Below are 21,774 nucleotides of genomic sequence, written 5' to 3' on the forward strand. Positions count from 1 at the left end.
ATAGAACCAAAAGGGCTGGACCCACAACGAATGTGAAAGTTGTTATTCCAGTACTCAGGAGGCTGAGGCAGGAGGATCACTGCAAATTTGAGGTCAGCCTGGGCTACATAGTGAGTTTAAGGCCAGCTTGACTATATAGCAAGACCCTGTCTCAAAACAACAAAAAATGTAAAGAGTCCTTTCCCCTTATCAGCTGTATCCAACATGAGTAATGGGGATTTTCTAGGAATTACAGTTGCCAAGAACCAAATAAATGGTTTTGGTTATTTGAAGGAGACATTTGGTACTTAAGAAGGTAGCATGGACATGACCAGTGAGCCAGGGCTCACCAGGGAAAAGCACAATCTCCGAGGCTCCAGGCTCCAGCAGAGGGCGCAGTGGGGACTGAAATCCGCGGCCCCGCCCATGGTGATTGTCCGGGATGAGGCCCTCTTCTTTCATTCACACGCGGCCCAGAACAGTTCCTTCTACTGCACAAAGATCCCCCATGGTGATAATGATGGTGATAGAGTTTTTGGGACGCTGATCAAAAGCTGAGATTGTCAGAGAGTGAAAAGAAAAACTCCAACAAAGAAGAAGATCGTGGTGGTGGCACCTTCTCCCTGAGCTGGACTCACAGCATAAGAGGAGCCGTGGGAACTTGGGGAGGCACTGTCACAGTGATGGTGTGATGGCTGGCAACCGCAGAGGCCTCTGCAGAGAGGCACGGCAGTGGAGGGGAGCAGCGGACATGAAGGACGGCACTGGCTGGGGTGAGTACAGAAGACTCAGTCCTCCAGCAGGAGAGAGTGATTGGCCAGCAGCCACTTTGGAGTCAGGCTGGATAAGCCCAGAACCTGAACTGCTGCCAACTCCCTCCGGCAGCTCCTAGTTGGGCAAGGACCCATGGAAACTGCTTGGCCTGTGGTGAGCCCAGTGAGTCTGGTCTCAGAACAGACCTGCTAAGGTTATCTACTGCTCCGCCATAAAGCAATGAGGCTTGCTGGGATACAGTGGCACAATTCAGGACTCTTGTCTCCACAAGCTGTCTACTAGTGAACCCAGAGAGAATCCTGGAAGTGAACTAATTAGTTTTCCTTTTTTTTTTTTTTTTTTTGGTTTTGTTTTTATTGTGGTTTGTGTTCATGTGGCCCCACCCCAGCCTCATGCAATCATAGATGTGATCAAATCTAGCGTTTGTGATTGGTTTGTTGTCTAGTGCTCTGATTGGTGGTGTGAGTGTTTCACCTGCCCAGGGGTGGAACCAGGATGAGGTGTAATGGTAGGAAGAAAGTGTCTCTCTTTTTTGCTTTTGTTGCTTGCAGGGAACATGAATGGCTGCACTGCCACACCACACTGCCTTGGAACCAACTAAGTATGGACTGAAACCTTCAAGAACTGTAAGAAATAAACCTTTCCTTCCTTAACTTTGGGCATCAGGCATTTTGGTTGTTTTTTTTTTTTTTTTTTGGTCTTTTTCGCTTTTATCGGTACCAGGGATCGAACTCACAACTGCCTGCTTGCAAGGCAGGCGCTTATGCCGCTGAGCTAAATCCCCAGCCCCGAGCATAAGGTATTTTGTCTCAACAATAAGTAAAAAGTTATTGTAAACCCAAATATCGAGTTCAGTCATCCAAGTATTGTAATCCTCTTTTTTAGTTTTCCTCACAACCCAAAAAGTTATGTTTGTTTGTTTTGTCTTTTTCCTTTTTATCGGTACCAGGGATCGAACTCACGACTGCCCGCTTGCAAGGCAGGCACTTATGCCACTGAGCTAAACCTCCAGCCCCCAAAAAGTTATATTTGTAATCCCATTGAGACATTATTGGAATCCTAGCAAGTTAATTCCAGTCTACCACCACCAATCCAATCCACAGCGAGAATAAAGACACCAAGACATGTTCCAAGTTAAGGGCAGCCAAGGGGTCTTAAGTCCAATCCTCATGAGGACATGCAGACAAAGGCCTCGATCCTAGGCCTCTCCCAGCATTTATTATCTTGTGAAGAACGGGTGTGGCTCAGGAATGAGTGATAGTGAGGATGTCAGGGATTACTGAGTAACTTGAGCTGGCTGGCCAGGTGCAAGAATGGCATAATTGTTCTAAACAGCTATTGGCCCTGATAATCCATGACTGAGATTAACTAAGGGTCACGGAAAGTACTGTGGCACAGTGCCAAGAACCAGGGACTAGGCCAAACAAGCAATAGCTTCTCATCTCCAACAAACTGAAGAGCTAAGATCTTCCAACAGACTCAAAACCTAGAAACTAGCTACACTTGGAAGATACTTCGGAGAAGTAATCATCACCTAAGTGTCCTAAATGTCACCAGTGAAGCAACCCACAATAGGCAACTTACAAGCATCACCTCAGGAATAAAACTAAAAAAAAAAAAAAAGAGAAGGTACTTAAACAAGATGCAACCCCAAATATCCAGTTCACAGAAGGCAAACACAGAGGTCATGAGATAGGACAATCTGTGAGCTCCCCACCAGTTCTCTCTGGAGTAGGAGCAACAAAGCGATTGAATGAGACACTGGAAAAAGATGAAATCAGAAATAATCTCTCAAATAACTACAGAGATTATCAAAATATACACAACGCTGAGCAACATTAGGGCAGACACAGACAAAAAATTAGATGAGTTTAAGCAAATTATGGAGTGCAGCATAAGAAGCAAATGGAGGCGCTGGAGATTTATCTCAGTGGCTTAAGTGCCTGCCTGGCAAGTGCGAAGTCATGAGTTCGATCCCTGGCACCAAAAATAAAAAATAAAAATGAAGGAAACAAATGGAACCCATAAAGCAGATTCAAGCAGATATCCAGGAGAATAAAAACTCCACTGAGAGTATTCAAAACAGATTAGGCCAATGTGAGGATAGGATCTCAGATATTATAGATAGGTTTGCAGTTAGTGACCAGAAAAAGAAAGATTTTTCAAAAATAGTAAGGGGCCATGAGAAATCAATTCAGCAGCTGCTATATGAGACAATGAAGAATAATTTAAGATTGATTTGAGTCCATGAACAAGCCAGAGATGCCACAAATGACATTTAAACAATGTTCACAGACTGCATGACAGAAAACGTTCCTAGTAGAGAAAAAGAATTTGACATACAAATAACTGAGGCATATAGAACACCATTAGTAATGATAAAAAAAATCTACAGCCAGGCATATCATAGTCAAGATTCCAGAAGTTCAACACAAGAATAGAATTGTAAAAACTGTTAGGGAAAAGAAACAAGTCACCTATAAAAGAAAGCCCATCAGAATCACAGCTGACTTCTTATCACAAACTCAAGTCAAGGAGAACTTGGAGTAAAGTATTCCACATTTTAAAAGAGAACAACTTTCAACCCAGATTGATGAATCCCATAAAACTATCTTTCAAAATTAATAGAGAAATAAGATACTTCCATTACAAAGAACATCTGAGAACATTTATGACCACCAAACCAGCACTCCAAAGTGTTCTGGAGGACATTATAGAAAGAGATAAGGACTATAGCTCCATGAACCCCAACAGAAGGAATCCACCAGGGAAGGCAACCACTGAGAGGAAATGAGAAATGGGGGGAAGCCAACAACAGGAAAATAACATGACAAGATAAGTCAATACATATCAGTTCTAACCATCAGTGTTAATGGTCTCAATTCACCAGTCAAGAGACACAGACTGGCAGAATGGATCAAGAAGCAAGACCCAACAGTATGCTGCATACAAGAAACACATTTAATTCAAAAAGAAATTCATAGACTGAAAGTCAAACGATAGAAAACAATACTCCATGCAATAAGAACCCAGGAAAAAGCAGGAGTAGCTATTCTGTTTGCAGACAAAGTGAATTTCAAGCCAAGACTGATTAAGACAGATAAAGAAGGTCACCGCATTCTCTAAAGGGAACAATCCAAGAGGAAGAGATAACAATCATAAATATATATGCAACAAATACCAGTGCACCCAGCTATATAAAACAATTACTGACACAAAAAATCAAATAAGCCTGAGTAAAGACACCACTGTCACAAAAAGACAGATGAACTAGACAAAAAAATCAATAATGAAATATTAAAACTAAATCAAACTTTTGAGCAAATGGACTTAGTAGATGTCTATAGTGTTCCACCCACAACATCAGAATACACATTCTTCTCAGCTGCACACGGAACAGTCTCAAAAATAGACCATATATGGTTCATAGAACATGCTTAAGTAAATGTAAAGGAATTAAAATTATCCCATGCATACTATCAGACCACAGAGCAAAATTAGAAATCCATGCCAAAGGAAACCACAGGAACTTCATCAACACATGGAAATTAGATAGCACCCTACAGAACAACCAATGGGTCACAGATAAAGAAGAAATTAGACAGTTTTTACAGTTGAATGATAATGACAATACAACATACCAGAACTGTGGGACACAATGAAAGCAGTTTTAAGAGAGAAATTTATAGCAGTAAATACCCATATCAGGAAAACAGAGCAAGCACATAAAAACAACTTGTTGTTGAACCTCAGACTTACAGGAAAAGGAGAGCAGGCTAAACCAAAAACTTACACAAGGGAGGAAATTATAAGGACCAGAGCAGAAATTAACACACTGGAGACTAAAACTTGATACAAAGAACCAATGAATCAAAGAGTTGGTTCTGTGGAAGACTAAATTAAGTTTGCAAACTCTTAGCCAACCTTATCCAAAAAAGGCAAGACGCAAATTCTTGCAATTAGGAATGAAATGGCAAAATCACAACAGACAGTAGAAATTCAGAAAATCATTTATATCTACTTTGAAAACTTATATTCTAATAAGATGGAAAATACAGAAGAGATGGACAGATTCCTAGATATATATGAAATTACCAAAGCTAAATTAAGAAGATATAAAAATCCTAAATAACCCAATATCAATGAATTAAATTGAATAAAAACATCAACAAAGAAAAGCCCTGGCCCTGACAGATTCACTGCTGAGTTCTACAAGAAATTTAGTGAAGATCTAACACCACTACTTGTCAAAGTCTTTAATGAAATTGAAAGGGAAGCAATACTCCCAATTCATTCCTGGAAGCAAGCATTCCTCTTATTCCAAAACCAGAGAAGGATCCAACTAAGAAAGAATTATAGGCAAATCTCCTTAATGAACATTGATGCAAAAAATAAGATGCAGGCAAACAGACTGCAGCAAATCATCAAGAAGATGGTACACCGTGGATCAACTGAGATTCACCCCAGGGATGCAGGGATGGTTCAACATATATAAATCCATAAATGTAATACATCATATTAACAGAGCCATATGATCATCTCAATAGATGCAGAAAAAACTTTTGACAAAGTCCAGCACTCATTCATGATAAAAAAAAAAAACCTACAGAAAATTGAAATCCACGGTCTTTATCTCCATCTGATAAAAGCCTTCTAAGACAAGCTAACAGCCAACATCATACTAAATGGACAAAACCTGAAAAGTTTCACTCTAAAATCAGGAACAAGACAAGGATGTCCACTGTCTCCACTCTTATTCAACATAGTCCTTGAAACTTTATCTGGAGCAATTAGACAAGAGAAAGAAATAAAAGGAATAAAGATAGGAAAGGAAGAAGTGGGCTGGGATTTAGCTCACCAGGCATAAGCGCCTGCCTTGCAAGTACACAGTCCTGAGTTCGATCCCCAGTACAAAAAGAAAAAAAGGAAGAAGTTAAACTATTGTTATTTGCAGATGACATGATACTATACTTAGAAGACCTCAAGAACTCCACCAAAAGATCTCTAGATTTATTTATTTTATTTTTTTATTTGGTGCTTTAAACAATTTATTTAACTGAAATGGACTTCCATTTATTTAACTTCCATTTAATTTTGACACATCTTTTTCCCATGATGATTTACAGGATCTTCAGGCCAATATAAATACTGTATAAATATTTGGCCATTTGGGTATACACCTACACAATACCTCAGCAGTATCTTTCAGCAATAAAACACTAAAGAGTAAAGACCTGATACAATTAACTAGGTAGAATGAAAATCTCCAAATATTTGTTTCTGAGGTAAGGGCACAATACCTGTTCAATTAAGAAAACCATCCTTACAACACAGGATGATTTTTTATTCTTAAATAGGGCCTAGGACACATAGTTGCCAGTTAGATACTGAATGGCAGAGCTCCATCCCCAGCTTACGCCGTGAACTCATAGGGTCCAGGTCCCAGCAACTCAGTCTCCTTTCCCCTGGTTCCCACAAAATGTGCTTTTTTGGGAGCGGCAGGCTGGCACTTTAGTTAAACCCAGTTACATTTCTCTTTGGCTTCTTTTTTGGGGGGGCGGGACACTGGTGATTGAACTCAGGACCTTGCACTTGCCAGGCAGGCGCTTATGCCACTGAGCTAAATCCCCAGCCTGGCTTCCTTCTTTTTCTGATCACTTTCCTTGACACATTTCAGGAAGCTATCACAACTCTTTGAGTGTTTAATATGCTCAATGTGTACATTGATCTTGGAAACAACTTAAATGTCCATCAACCTAAGGATGGATAAAAAAGATGTATTTTTTTTTTCTTTTTCCTTTTTACCGGGACCGGGGATCAAACTCACGACTGCCTGCTTGCAAGGCAGGCGCTTATGCGCTGAGCTAAATCCCCAGCCCCCAAGATGTGGTATTTTTATACAACAGAGTACTAGCAAGCCATAAAGAAGGATAAACTGGACACTTTTATAAGTAGATGGATGCAACTTGAGAACATACTCATTAGTGAAATAAAACACACACGTGTAGACATTGTATTTTTCATTAGTGTGACAAGCTGAAAGAAAAAACATGTATATGTACATGTATATAAAAAATAGTTAAGATGATTATACTACTGATTTCTCTGAGTTTGCTGAAGAGAAAGATTTGTACTGGTATTGGTCAGACAATAGAATGCAGATGACCTGTGCTGTGGGTGAATGATTTGGGATGACAATGCACAATGTATGTGCCACTGTTGTCTTCTGATTGACGTCTTAAAATTTTGTTGTAGGGTTTTTTTTTTTCTTTCTTTTTATCCTTGAATAAAATGGATTTGAAAAAGAAAAAAAAAAGAAAGCTGAGGTTTTTAAAAGAAGCCCGCCACCCCCAATCTGGTCAGCAGCTGGGTTCTGGGCCTGCTCAGACAGTTTCGGTGCTCTTCCCTGTACTCCCACTCCAGCTTCAAAACCCAGTTGTGCCAGCCCCGGGGGTGGCAGCCCAAGACTGCCCTTCCCCCCACCAGCTCCATGACTTATCCTCCATGAGGGCCTTGGCAAGCCCTGGACATCTTCCAGCAGATATGAATCAGGTACAGGCTCATGTGTAAGAACACTCACAATGCTTTAGTTTCTTCTGAGATGGTGTTTCATTGTGTAGTCCAGGCTGGCCTTAAACTCACGGTGATCCTCTTGCCTCAGCCTCCCAAGAGCTGGGATTATAGGTGTGTGCCACCATGCCCAGCTTGATGGTTCTTTGGAAGCCCTTCAGCTCCTTTGGATGTCTCAAGGCCCTGAACGGAGAAGGAGCCATAGTTGGTGCTTTGTGGCCACTGTGGATACACTTTGCTGCCTGCTTAGAACGAGATTTAAAAAGATGCATGGCTGGGGTAGTGAGACAAGAGAGAAAGGCTCTTCTATTCTTTATTCTTCTTCAGATGCTCCACACGCTTGCTTTGCACTTGGCTCAGATACTTCAGGTGCCCCAGATCCTGCCTGGGCTGCAGCAGCCCTGGCCGACAGACTTATCCCCATGGACTCCGCCCTCTGCAGCCTTCCTTGGTCTGGTCTTTGAGGGGATCCACCTCCCACCTGTGATCAAACAGGAAGTCTTAACACTGCCCGTTCACAAGCCCACTTACTCCCGTGTAAGCAGCCTCCTCATACAGATGAGTGGGTTCCGTCCATGTGCTGTTCCTCCTTATGCTGTGGCATGAGGCCTAACAAGCCCCTGCCCCCTTCGGTGGTTCTACGGTGGTTCTAGGGATCTGCACTGAGCTACATTCTCAGCCGTTTTCCTATGCTTTACTTTGAGAGAGAGTCTTGCTAAAATGTCCAGGTGGGACTTGAACTTGCAACCCTCCTGCCTCAGCCTCTGAGAGTGCTAGGGTTATAGGCATGTAACATCACATCTGGCTTTTGATGCCATACTTTTGCCTGTTGATGATTTTTATCTGAAGTAGAGTATGCCAAGCTGGTACACTAAGAGCTGGAGGCACCGATGACTGCCTGCACCAAAAGCAGCCAGCAGTTGGTGCCCATGATACTGATCATGGCGAGCAGCAGAGAATGTCAGAGAGCCCTAGAGAATTGCTGGAGTTACTCTCTCCAGAAGAGTTCCTGGGGTTTTCCAGCAGCTGCTGTTGATAGAGATATTTCCAAAAGATGAAAAATATTAACAAAAGATGAGAAATATAAAATAAAAAGCGGCCTTTATTCTGAGAACACGGAGAGAGATGACCGGCAACCCCACCGCTGGCGTCCGGCAATCCCTCCGGCGGACACGCGGTGTGGGGGCCTGTAAATAGCCTCGGTTTGGGGTGGAACCTAAGGCGGGCATTAGGGATACACAGGTAGCCCATTGGTCCTAGGTTTGGCGCCATATGTAAATTCCCAGGGGCGGGAAGATGGCGTCACAGGTAACTTCCTAGGGGCAGGGCAAGATGGGGCTTCCTGCTTCCAGTTGTGGCTTTCCTGGCTACAGTGTCCTGTCTGGGCCAAACCTTTCATATCCCGTCTTATGGTTATTATGAAAAGGGGCGAAGATTTCTCTCTTTAACTACTTCCTGCTGGCAAAGGGCGCTGTACTGGAGCCTAGGGGAGTCGACGGGATGAAGGTTGATGCCCAGGTAGACGCTGGTACCAGGTGTTTTGGCCAGGACAACTTCACTGGTGAATGCACGTATGTCAGACTGGAAAAACAAAGAGACAAGACATTATGAGGAGACATGGCACTGTCATATTTAAGGACCCAGATGAGGTAGAAGGCAAGGTGCCTTTGATTTAGACATATCATTCTATCAAGACCATGTTGAGGTAGAAACATTTCCGTGGTAAGGCAGAATTCTGAAAATTAAACATGGGGTTAGGAGGAGTGGAGTTATGAGAGGTGATTACTCCCCCATCTGAAAGCATAAAAGTTAAGACAGTAGGTTGGTGAGGCTTGTCTCTGGTATGCATGATGTTGGAGTCTGTAGGCAATACCGTTAAAGAGTCCTGCTGTAAAAATGATTATTAATAGAATGTAAGAAATTAGGAACCAAAGTGGAAAACAAAACATGACTTAGCCTGTTAACTGTGGCTGCGAGGCCTTTGTGAGACGGAGACGAGTAGGCGACAGAAGATGAGATGACCACTCAGAATGATGAGATTTAGGGCTGGGAGTCCAGCAACTTTGACTTAGGCTGTAACCTGGTTGTAGTCCTTGGAATGATTTGCTGTAACAGAACTTTAGCAAGTATAAGAAAGGCTTTTATGTATCCTGAAAAAGTATAAACCAAGTGAGAAGACAAAATTGCATCTGTGTCTTGACTAGGGTTACCTGAGAAATTGGTGAATAAGAAAGGAAGGAGGTGGTCTATATCACTGAGGAAGGGTCCACCAGCAACAACAGGTAGGAGCTGTTGAGGCCTCAGTGTGTCTAAGTCAGCCTGTATAAAAGGCATTTTAAGATTTAGGACTGGGACCTGCACAAAATAGGCCCTGTTTGTAAATGGCATAGGTTGACCATCAATACCCCATCATAGAGATTGAGGACTTAATATAGCAGCCTGAATACTCAGGAAGAACTCTGTATATATGGCCTCTATGTCCACAAATATAGAGAATGTCTTACCTGAGACTTTAGTGCGACTTGGAATCTGAGACGGACACCTTAAAGGGGGCTGTTGTTGCCCTGAACCCCCTCAGCCTCCAGCAGCGATTTTCTGTCGGTGACGAATCTGGCAGTGTCGACATTTCCTATGAGGGCTAGAACTTAGGATGGCTTACCCACTCTCTGGTGGCTAGGACAGTCCAGTAGCCCTGGAGTAAGGTCTCAAAGAATGCCAGGATGGGGCATTTTCTTGTCCAGTATCTTCTGCTGCATTTGAGCATGGTCCATGGAGGGGGCAGGCAGCTCCACCTTGTGTAGGTTTACCTGTCTCAGAACTCCAAGTGTCACAAGTATTAAAAATATAAAAAACCATATTAAGATCTCTATAAGGTTTGAAGGTCAAGTTTTGCCTTTTTGTTTGGGATTTGGACTATAGTAGAATTAAGTAAGTATGCAGGAATTTAATATTGGCATTTTGGATTAGAGAGCAGGCTTTATCTGGATGGCACATTGCTTTTATAGGGTGACACGTAGAATTAACAAAGCTTTAGTCTGCCAAACAAGGCTTTAATGGAAACATTTTGCAGTAAAGGTTTAGCAATCTTATGAATAAATCAATCAAAACTGATCTAATACTGTCAAATTCTGAACACATTTACTTTTAAAGTTGTTATTTGCAGTAGTATGAACCAAGACAAATAAAATAAAACTTTGAAGAAAACCCTTGTCTTGAAATAGAGCTAGTGGTTCCCAGCAAAAAGGAATTTATAACTTTAGTTGTTAAACAGGAGATTGGTGAAAGCTTTGATTGATAAACAAGGCTGGTAAAATTATCAGGTGGCCAGTGACTTTGATTAAATGGTTTGAGAATTGTAATAAAAAAGCATCTTTTGAGTGGAGCCAAATTGTAAAAAAAAAGCATGCCTGAGCAGAGCCGCTGAGCTGCTGTTTTACGGCACTCCGGCAGAGCATGCCCAGTGGGTGGGGCAAGCGCTGGGATGTAGCGCGCAGGGGCGGGCTCGGACTGCCCCCGGAAACGTGTAAGGTGGCAGCGGCGGCGACGGCGACACACAGGGGACGGAGGGGCTGGGACGGCGCATGGGGGAGGGGCTGGGAGGCGGCCCGACACAGCGCGCAAAGCTGGAACTGCTTGCAGGGCGCAAGGATTAGAAAGCCAATTTAGGAACACAGCTGGGTTTTGATTAGCCTCCTGGACCTGTTTTAAAAGTTTGTTATAGTTAGTATGCTTGTCCTGCTCTGGCACAGCTATAGGCCCAGAGTCATTATAAATGTCCTTAAAATGTAAATCATAACAATTAGTAATGAATTTAAATTGCCTGATATAATTCTGTGGGTCAACAGAAAAGCTACCTAATTTAAGGGTAATCTGAGATAGATCAGAAAGGGAAAAAGGCACATGGATGTTAACAAGCTCCTTGGGGCCAGCTTGCTCCCGAAGCGGTAGCAGAGCCTGAGGAGATTCTGGAGCAGAGGGCCCTTGAGCAGCCATCCTTCCGGTAGGCGCATGTGAGCAATCATCTGTAGAGCGGCTACAGAGCTGCTGCCGGTCACCCTGGGAAACATAGGCAGATGGCATCTCACTGTGTGCCTTGCAGCTAGAGGACTGCTGTCGGCAGCACAATGAAGCGTCATGTGCACTGCAACAGGGCGGCTGTTGTAGTTCACAAGAGGAGCCACAAGGAGATGCCTGTTGACAGTGAAGGCCCTGGAAACATGGCGGCGCCCTGTCACGTGACCCAAAACATGGCGGCGCCTGGGAACATGGCGGCGCCATGCCACGTGGCAGAGGGCTGCAACATGGCGACTGTTCCCCGCGCAAGCTGAAACAATCACTCGACCTGCTGGAAGGACATAGCGACCGAGACCTAGTATGGTGGGCAGGCGGTGAGAATGCTGTAGGGGATAGAGAATTCTCAGGAGAAGTCAGAGACTGCGGGGAAGCGCTAACAGAAGGAGCAGAGCTGCTGGGAGAGTTATGGGTCCTGGAAGGCGGAGAGGGAGATGATCGCACAGCGGGAGGTATCTGCAACGGAGAGGGATTAGAGCTGCTGAGAGAATCAGGCATAGGGGGAGGAGAGAGCGGTCCGGCGGGAGATAAAAGCAGGGAATGAGTTTGGTGGTAGGCAGGCGGTGGCCGGGAAAACGGATGGCAGGAAGGAAAAGTTTGCGGCGCAGTAGACTTAGCTAAAAGTATCTCAGCGGGAGCACAAGACTTAATGAGAGATGGGCGTGTTCTCAGAATAAGAAAGGCTTGGACATAAGGGAGTTCTAATAACTTGTTACCAGCTTGACAAAAATCGTACAAGTTCCTGAGAATGCAGGGGTCAAATGTTCCTTTTTTGGGCCAAGGCTTGCCGATAAGCGGGTAGGTTGGCCAGACCTCCTGGCAGTAAAAAGTTAGTTGTTTAGTTTTTATGGTACCTTTAATTTTTAGAGTACGTAAATTGGAAATTAGGCATTTTAAAGGCGTCTTTTGGGAGTTAGAAAATACGTTCCCCATGACTGATTCAGGCAAGAAAAAAAAACCGGAGGTCCAGAAAAAGTCGTCACTTATTTGTGGTACCACGCGGCGGCTATGGTTCCAAACCGTAAACTCCAGTCGTCACTGAGAGATTTATGAATGGAGTCTACGTGGGATCAGTAACAATTTTGCCCGTGAAAGCGCAAGGCTTTAAGGGAAGTGAGGGTCTTTCAGTGTGGGCGGTCCCAAAAATCTCTGCTTTGGGCTATCCGAACCCAAAGAACGTGAGAGATTTTGTGGGCACAGGTTTGCCCAGAAAGAACCCTGCCCTGGGCGGTCCTAAGGACGTGAAAATGCACAGACCCACGCAGACGGGGAGAACATTCCACTGGGGCTGCCCAGTGCGAAAAGTTCCCCGGGGAGTGCTCACCTGAAATCAGTCTGGCCGATGCGGAGTGCAGGCGGCTGGCGACAGGAACGTCTCGGGAGAGGAAAAAGCTCGGGATTAATCCAGGATGTTATCTGGCTATCGGCTAGAAGACTTTGGGTATGTGGCCCAACAGTCAGTTGCCTGCCGATAGAGTCACGGCACCAAATGATAGAGTTATTTCCAAAAGATGAAAAATATTAACAAAAGATGAGAAATATAAAATAAAAAGCGGCCTTTATTCTGAGAACACGGAGAGAGATGACCGGCAACCCCACCGCTGGCGTCCGGCGATCTCTCCGGCGGACACGCGGTGTGGGGGCCTGTAAATAACCTCGGTTTGGGGTGGAACCTAAGGCGGGCATTAGGGATACACAGGTAGCCCATTGGTCCTAGGTTTGGCGCCATATGTAAATTCCCAGGGGCGGGAAGATGGCGTCACAGGTAACTTCCTAGGGGCAGGGCAAGATGGGGCTTCCTGCTTCCAGTTGTGGCTTTCCTGGCTACAGTGTCCTGTCTGGGCCAAACCTTTCAGCTGTCTCTGAGCGGAAAGCAGAGCTACTACACTATGAGCTGATAGCTGCTGATGTCCCAAACTTTTAGTGTCTGACACAGCAAGTTAACACTACAAGAGCTAAGCTGGACATGGTGGCTTACGCCTGTAATCCCAGCACTTGAGAGGCTGAGGCAGGAGGACCACTGTAAATTTGAGACCAGCCTGGGCTACAAATTGAGCTCAAGTCCAGCCTGAACTGCATAGCAAGACCCTGTTTCCAAAAGAAAAAGAGAGAGAGAAAAGAAAACTAACTATCCAACTGATTGACTCACTGTCTAATTCCTCTTACTATTGCTTACTAGTTTCCTAGTGTAGACCCTCACCACTTTTCTTGAGGACTCCTGCTATAGTTGAAATGTTTGTCCCATCCAAAACTCGTTAAAACTGAGTTTTCTGACTGGGTGTGGTGGCACATACCTGTAATTCCAGCGTTGGGTGGGCTGAGGCAGGAGGATCACTTCAAGTTTGAGGCCAGCCTGCGCTACATAGTGAGTTCAAGGCAGCCTGACTCTGTCTCAAAAACAAAAAAACAAACAAAAAGCTCGGGTGTCTTTGCGGTAGGCCCTTTGGAAGGTGGGATTAGTGATTTTGTGCCTGGCCCTCAGCCTTCTGACATGCGAGGAGTAACCTTTTCTCACCAGCCGGGGATGCAGTGTGTGAAGTACCATCTTGAAAGAATGGCATCACCAGAAACCAAATGCATCAGCACCGGACCCCAGACTTCCCAGCTGCCACAAGGAGCTGATACATTTCTATCATCTATAAATTACCCACTCTTTCGGGTAATGCACTAAGACACAAAATGGATTACGACAACTTTTCTGCCTCAGGCTCCTCATTCTTCTCTCCACAAAACCATCTTCCACCGGTCCAGGCCATTCTTCTAAAATGCAGATTTGCACCTTGTGCCTAATTAGGACAATTCTACAGCCCGGGACACAGCTCTGAGCTCACACAAGTGAGCCCACGCCCAGCATCCTGACATCAGTCCTGGCAGGCTTCAGCATCTCTGCCTCACTCCATGCTGCTGCTTTTACCTAGGGCCCCTCCACCCTGGTTTTCCTGTTTGCTACCTTGTACATTAATATTTAGCAGATTAGTTGTGGCGTACTTGTCTAGCGTGAGATCACTCCCACACCATGCAAGTGAGCACAAGCACAGGTACACACATGGATTTAGACTTGCATCACCTCCTCCCAGCAGCCTCTTCTGTTCCTCAGGCTGAGTGAGATTCCTCTGTAATCTCACTAGATTCCTCTCATCCAACAGGGCTGGGCTGTAAGCCAGTGGCTCCCTGCGCCTCTTTAAAGGTGGGTCACTGGGTCCCACCATCTCACAGCTTCGCTTTGAGTTTCCTGGCACAAATGAGCGAGTGTCTCCACGGTTTGGTTCCTTCATGTCTGAGTGTCTCATGGTAGCAGGTAAACTCCCTGCGTGGTCAAGGCCAGCCATCTCCTGCAGGTCTGTGGTAGGCAGAAGGTAGATATTTGTCTCTCAGTGGCAGAGGTGGGATGGGTTTCTAGGAGATTACAGCTGCTGATTGGACTGAAACACCCCATATCCTACTGGATTATTTTATTTATTTATGTTATGTATTATTTTATGTATTTTATGGTGCAGTAAGTCAAACCCATAGCTTCATGCATGTAAAACAAATACTCTACTATTGAGCCACAGACCCCAACCCTCTGCCAGGTCATTGTGAAGCAAATTACTGAGATGAAATCACCCTGCTCATAATATTGTCATACTACCTCAAAAAGGTAAAGACTTTTTCTAACAAGCAGCACCTAGGAAGACAGGCACTGCTCCTACCGCAGAGCACAAAGGTCTGCTGCAAGTGTCTTGACTGGTGACCTCTCTGCACCCCAAGGCAGCTCACACCCTGCTGGGGAGAGGGGATAAAGCCACAGGAGCCGGCCCAGGCTGACTTGGTGCATAGGTAGCAGGAAGTTCTGTTCGGGCACGTGGCTACTCTACTTGTTAGGAAACCTGCAGCACTGACAGACAAAGGGCTCCAGAGGACAGAAGACTGCTGGGAGGGGCGCCCCAACGATGAGGCTGCTCATGTGGCTCGTTTTCCTGGCTGTCTGGGTGGTCGCCAGTGCTGAAACAGGTAGGCTGGCAGGGTTACCTGGATGGTTTTGTTTTGTGCTATGCACTCTGGCCCGGGCTGCTGTAAGTAAGCTGCTCACAGAGAGCCCAAAGTGCAGCGGAAAGCTGCAAGGCAGGGGGCAGGGAATGGAGAGTTAGCCAGGCAACCAGGACCACAAAGGGTGCGGCTGAGCCTGAAAACAGAGTAGGTAGGGCTGAGACACTGACTGTCTAAGGGCTCGGTACACAAAAGCCAGCCAATGTGCGGAGCTCGTAGGTGGCAGGAGTTGAAGGTCAAGGGCACAGCTTAGGGGTGTTAGTGGAGAACCACGTGAAGTCCTGGGTTCCATCCCCACTGCACAAAAAAAATTGGCCAGGGGTCTTCTCTGTGCTGGGCATTAGTATAGTGCTCAGGGAGAAGGCAGAGAAGAAAAAGTCCTTACAGAACATTCCTTCACTGGGGGAGAAATAAAAAGTATAAACAAGTGAAATGTACAGTATTCCAGGAAATAAGTATTACAGAAAACTTCACTGTTTTGTTTTGATTGGCTTTATTCTGTTTTATTTTCTTTACAATATGCTTTCTTTTGTTTTGATGTTTTATTCTGTTTAGTTTTCTTTGATTTTATTATGTCTGATGATATGGACTATTTTAAAGAAAACAAGAGACATTATGGTAGTCACTGTTGATTTCCTATTATTTTGTTTTTAAGTTGTGACAAAGTTCTAAAGGATAGTTCAATGGATATAACTAGCCTGAACCTTGTATTTGCTTTTTATTAGTATATTCTAATATGATTTTTTGTGCTATTTTTATTGTGATATAATGAATTTTGCATTTCAGATCTCTTACTATGTGCTAATAGTGTTTTCAGCTTTTATTATCAGACTCTAATATATATGCCTTTAAAAAAAACTTTGCAAGATTGCAGGCTGTTGAAAGTTTGCTTGATGAAAAACAATGAAAACTGAATCTTGTAATACTTAAAACAACTGAAGTCACAAATTTTATGAGTTGAAAGGTGTTAGACTCTGGTATGGAGAGTGTAATGTCACTAATTTTGTTATACCAGAATTTTGGTCAGCCTAATTATCTAAGAATCTTCTGGGTCTCTGGTATGTTACAGCTGTGCCTCCCTTTATCTCTGAAATAGCAATCTTTAACACTCTCATGCACATGCATGAGAGACTATTTTTTGTTTTCATATTAGTAAATCACTCATGAGTTTCATTCCTTATTAAAATGATACTGTTTGCCAAATATTATATCAAAGCACTTATGGTTGTTTATCTGCTTGAATAAAATCATATCAATGATCAATTTGTAAAATATTTCAAATTAGGCGTATAAAAATAAAACTCAGTGCAATTAAAAAAAAAGTGTTACAGAAAATGAGAAAACGGAATAGGGAAATAGGGTGTGTGGGAAGCGAGGCACGTACTGGGTGACCAGAGAACAGCTAGGCGAAATTACAATAAGCTGAGAGGCGGTTAGAAGAGCCTGCTGCAATGGCACAGCGTGTGTGTGAGCAGCACCAGCAAGGGAGTGAGTGTGGCCTCAGGGGAGTGGGCTGAGGGTGCAGGGAGGGCGGCAGGACAGGGTGGGTGGGGACAGCTCCAGCTCGTGGGTAACTGAGGCTGCTACTCAGAGAAATGGGAGCATCATTAGCGGGGTGGGGGCAGAGCCACCATGTGACCTGAGTTGAACTGCTGCACTGAGAAGAGTCATCATGTGGTCAAGTGAGAGTGAGCAGGTCGTTTATGCTAAAACCTCCTGAGTTTTAGCATGGACAGTCCAGTACTTGGGCCTCTACCCTCATAGAGGACAAACCGCAAAACCAGCAAGGAGGCTTCTGCCATTGTGCAGAGGGAGAAGAGGGACCCCGAGCAGGGAAGTAGCAGCAGGGTTGCGGGAAGTGCTCTGATCTGAATGAGATTTGTGGACCGCTGGGGCTGTTAGAAAATAAGGAATCAGTATGAGTTCAAGGTTTTCAGTTTCAGCAACTATGAGATAGCTGTCCTTTGCTGAGGTGGGGGAAGGGGTTAGTTCTCTTTGGCTAGAGTCTGGGGGTCAGTGGCCCTTCAGAAGCTCCTCTGATCAGTCCCCTTTCTCAGATACTACCCAAGGGCAAGGCGCTCTGCTGGCACAGTTGGGCATCCCCAAAGCCAGGAGTCCAGAGTGGAGCGCCTGGAAAGGACTCAGACTCTGCTACTTAAAGGGAGAAGTTATCTCTAGGACAAGTCCTGTGAGGACTGTGTCAGTCCCTGTGAGAGCGACTGGTTGGGGAGGCTGACAACGGAAGCATAAATGCACCCTGGAGACAGATACCCCAGGTCCCCTCTGGGGGCCCTGGCATTGCCAGTCCGGCTGGTTGCTTGGGAATGATTGAAAGAACCTTCCAGCCTCACATGCTTTCATTTACAAATAGTTTTCTTAGAAATCCAAATGCCAGTGGGTATCTCCAGACCAGACCAGAGTCTCTGTGGTTAAAAAGTCACCCTTCAAGTACAAAAAGATGTTCGTGGCAGCATTACTTTATGAAAAATTGCTAACAGGAATAAATTAACTGAATAGACTATGACATAAACATCTAGTGGAAAAATTTCAAGACTTGGTTTCAATACAGGAAATTTAAAAACAGTCAGTATATTTTCTTTCTTTCTTTCTTTTTTCTTTTTCTTTTTCTTTTTCTTTTTTTTTTTGGGTACCGGGGATTGAACTCACAACTGCACGCTTGCAAAGCAAGCACTTATACCACTGAGGCGAATCCCCAGCCTGGGTCAGTATATTTTCTAAGGACTTATGTGCCACTCACTGCTAAAACTGTTTTCACATAGCACTCTTACAACAGCCGTGTAAGGTATTGTCATTCCCACGAACAGACAGAACTTCACAGGAGTAACTAGCTCAAGGTCACACATCTGGTAAGTGTCTGAGACTGGACAGGAACCCAGGCTGTCTAAATACCTTCTGCTTCTAATACAGTGCTGCTAAAAACAAATCACTAGGGAAAACAACACGAAGAGTTCATGAAAAGGTATTCAGCACTCACAGTGGGCCACATTTGGCATTGTGCTTAATATAGGCTGTCCGTTTAAAACTTGTTTTGAAAAATGCAAAGGAAAGATTTTTTTTTTTTTTTTTTTTTTTTTTTTGAGATAAAGTTTTCCGGGGGCTGGGGATTTAGCTCAGTGGCATAAGCACCTGCCTTGCAAGCAGGTGGTCGTGAGTTCGATCCCCGGTACCGATAAAAAAAGAAAAAGAAAAAAAAAAAAAAGAGATAAAGTTTTCCTGTGTTGCCTGGGCTGGTCTTGGACTCCTGGGGCCAAGTGATCCTCCTAGCTCAGTTGCATGAATACCTAGGATTGTAGCTGCACCCAGCTCCGTCTGAAGGGATAGCCCTTGTGAAGAAGGTACTGCTATCATTACATCCATTTTGCAGATGAGGAAAATGAGGCTCGGGGCACAAACATCTGCTCAAGATCCTGCAGTGACAGAAGACAGGACAGTCTGTGCTCCACTGCTGCTGTAAGCTTCATGCTTTCTTGTGTCTTCAGGACACTGAGCTTTATAGATACTGTCCTCCCTCCAGACCTGCTGGAATGCATATCTCCCATGGATAGTTTTAAAACAAAGGCACCTATAGGTTTTTTCAGACGCCAGGTCTTCCAGAAGTACAGACGCCAGTTGGACAGTCACCGTCCCTGCTTTGCATAAAATTGGCTTCTACCTCTACCTTCCTTAGCCAAGTGCTTAGGTGGGGCGCCGACTTCCTGGCTTCTCCTCCCACACAAACGCTGTACAACACTCTCCACGTATTCCTCAGCTTCAAAAGGCAGAGAAACAGTCAGGTTTTTCCGGTGGGTCACCATGGTAGGCACGCCATCCCCTAAGGGCTGAGCCTGAGCTGAGGGAGCAGGACCGGGCAGGAGAGGGAACACGAGTGCCCCCTAGTGTCTACTCCCCTGTACAATGGGAATGATGTCACCCCCTGCCTCGGTAATACCTCACTTGGGGCAGGTCCATGTCACGTGAAAGCTGAAGCAAGAGGATTACAAACGGGGAGTCAGCTTGGACTATAAAGTGAGACCCTGCTTCAAACAAACCAAACTTCTAACTTGGGGAGCTGTTAGCAGTATGTGTTGGGTTTAATAAAGGAGCCCCATATCTTTGGGAGCCTTTTAGTTTGTAGAGGAGGAGCCACAGTCCAGTCGCTCCGTGATCCTTGCTGAGCATCAACAGCAAAGGGCTGAAATAGAGAGGAGACGGCTTTGTGGTGTGGGTTAACCACATTGACAGACAGGAGTCTTGGAATTGCAAGGAGCAAGAACTGGGAGAGTCCTCAGACTACACTGTTCAGTGCGCTGATCTTACCCCTCTGGAGGAGATGGGAGATGGCAAGGTAAACCCAAGTTCAGGAGCAGCCTAAGGGATGAGTCCATGTTGGCTTGCTCTTCCCATACCTGCTGCCTCATAAGAGAGAACTTTTATCCATACAAGCATCTCTCACTTTATAGACAAAGAAACTGAGGCTTGGCCAGGGAAATTCCTTGCTCAAACTGCAATTGCCAACCAGGCGTGGTGGTACATGCATAGAATCCCAGGAGGCTGAGGCTGAGGCAGGAGGACTGCCATGAGTTTGAGGCCACCCTAAGCTACATAGTGAGTTCAAGGCCAGGCTGAACTGCATAGTGAGACCCTGTCTCAAAAAGACAAAAAAAAAAAAAAAAAAAAAAAAAAAAAAGAAATTCAACTGGCAATCACCTGTGTGGAGGAGCCATGACTCAAAAGATTTCTCTGAGGCCAAAATTCATAATTCATGCATGTCCATTCAAAAGCAACACACTGCTTCAACCCAGGAAACTGAGGCCTTCTGTTGGTTCTGCCTTTGATCTTTTTTTTTGGAACCAGGGATCAAACTCAGGATTTTGTGCTTGCCAGGCAGGCACTGCACTGCTGAGCTATACCCCTGTGCTTTGCCTTTGACCTCAAGCAAATCTCACTGTGTGTGAACAGAAAAGAGCACTGTTTGGCAGAATCCCAGGAGACACTTCCTGTATAGTAGTGTCAGTCAGTAAGCCCACAAGGATGGGCACCTAACAACAGCGCCTCTCAGGAGGTCCATGAGGATGGGCTAGGCGAGCATTCATCAGGAAGTGTCCAGTGCGTCCGTGGTGCAGAAAGGGGTTTTATAATCTAAACCACTGAGCAGTGCCCTCCTTTACTCTTTCCTTGTGTGACCAGTCATCCAAGGCACAGCTGACCACATCCTGGCAGGAAGGCAGCTCCTACAATGATGCCAGCTTGCCCAGTTCCTGGTGCTCCTGAGATACTGCTTGTCTGAACGTTGTGGTTCTGACCACTCATAAGGTCCCCTTGTTTTGGGAACACAAAAGGAGCCCAGTAGTAAATGCCCTAGTGTTTTTCGGGGATGATATAAAGTTTTTCACAACATCGTCATGCTGCACAGATACAGTGCTTGGTGCAATGTCTGGCATTCAGTAGGTGCGGAATAAGTGATTTCGATCTAGGGGAATGAAACTTTTGACCTACTAATGTCCAGGATGAGTTTGTGTTCTCTAAATCAAAGAATGAATTTTAAGAACAATGGAGGTTAAGATTGGAATATATTTATTAAGAGAAAGAAAGCTTCTGTCTTAAGAGACAGAAAAAGTCCTGAGTGTGTTGCCAAAGACTGTCTTTTCCAGGGATTTTTATAGATGACTCAAAGGTGGGGGAAAATGGGAATTTGCAAGGTGAGCATAAAATGGTCAACCAATAAGATTAATTGCTCAGGTAAAATTGATTAAATTAAGAGCAAATGGAGGGGTGAGTCACACAGTAAGCGGCAAGCTTAATAGCAGTGACCCTTCCTGTAGGGGTGGGATGCTGACTCCTGATTTCCTCAGAGTGATGGAGAGGTATTTAGACTGTGAATCCTTAGGTTGTGGTTGTATTTGCTTTGCTTTTTGTCTTGAGATCTGGCCCCACAGCTGGAGGTGGTTGTCTCTTCCAAGGCTGCAGGGTATCTGAACTTCTGCTCTGGCTCTTTTCAGTGCTCGGCCCTGTCTAGCTGCCTATAATAATATTTCTAACTAGCTCAGCTGCCTGTAACAATAGGTGCTTTTTCTTTTTTCTGATCACCTGTGAGCTCACCTCTAGCCACTTTAAGGCTTCCTTATATCCTAGGAATGACTTTGGGAGTTTCCGCAAATACAAATCATAGTAAAATAATTCCATGTTGTATATGGATTTAGTGGGAAAAAATATTTTTTTTGGTACTGGGAATTGAACTCAGGATCTTGTGCTTGCCAGGCAGGTGTTTTGCCACTGTGCTATGTCCTTGGCTCTGTTTGTATTTTTGAGACAGGGTTTCACTATGTAATTCAGGCTGGACTTGAGCTTACT

General features: G+C 44.6%; 1 protein-coding gene across 4 annotated transcripts in view; it reads left to right on the forward strand.

The window, feature by feature from the left end:
• The first annotated feature begins 388 nt into the window (after positions 1-388).
• The window catches only part of Smpdl3b (sphingomyelin phosphodiesterase acid like 3B), a 47,955-nt gene continuing 26,569 nt past the window's right edge, over positions 389-21,774 (forward strand). Inside the window, exons 1-2 of one of the 4 annotated variants that reach the window (XM_063235884.1) lie at positions 389-752; positions 1,305-1,379. Coding sequence is in view for 3 of the 4 variants with exons in the window: in XM_003471101.5 (XP_003471149.2) it covers positions 15,327-15,387 (61 nt within the window). In the remaining variant the exon portion in view is untranslated. Of the gene's footprint in view, positions 753-1,304; positions 1,380-15,196; positions 15,388-16,859; positions 16,912-21,774 lie in introns of those variants that run through there. The other 3 variants (XM_003471101.5, XM_023565673.2, XM_063235883.1) reach the window with 3 other exon arrangements.

This window comes from Cavia porcellus, unplaced genomic scaffold (genome assembly GCF_034190915.1).
Source record: "Cavia porcellus strain 051 isolate PalLab524CR breed Dunkin Hartley unplaced genomic scaffold, mCavPor4.1 scaffold_25, whole genome shotgun sequence".
NCBI lineage: Eukaryota > Metazoa > Chordata > Mammalia > Rodentia > Caviidae > Cavia > Cavia porcellus.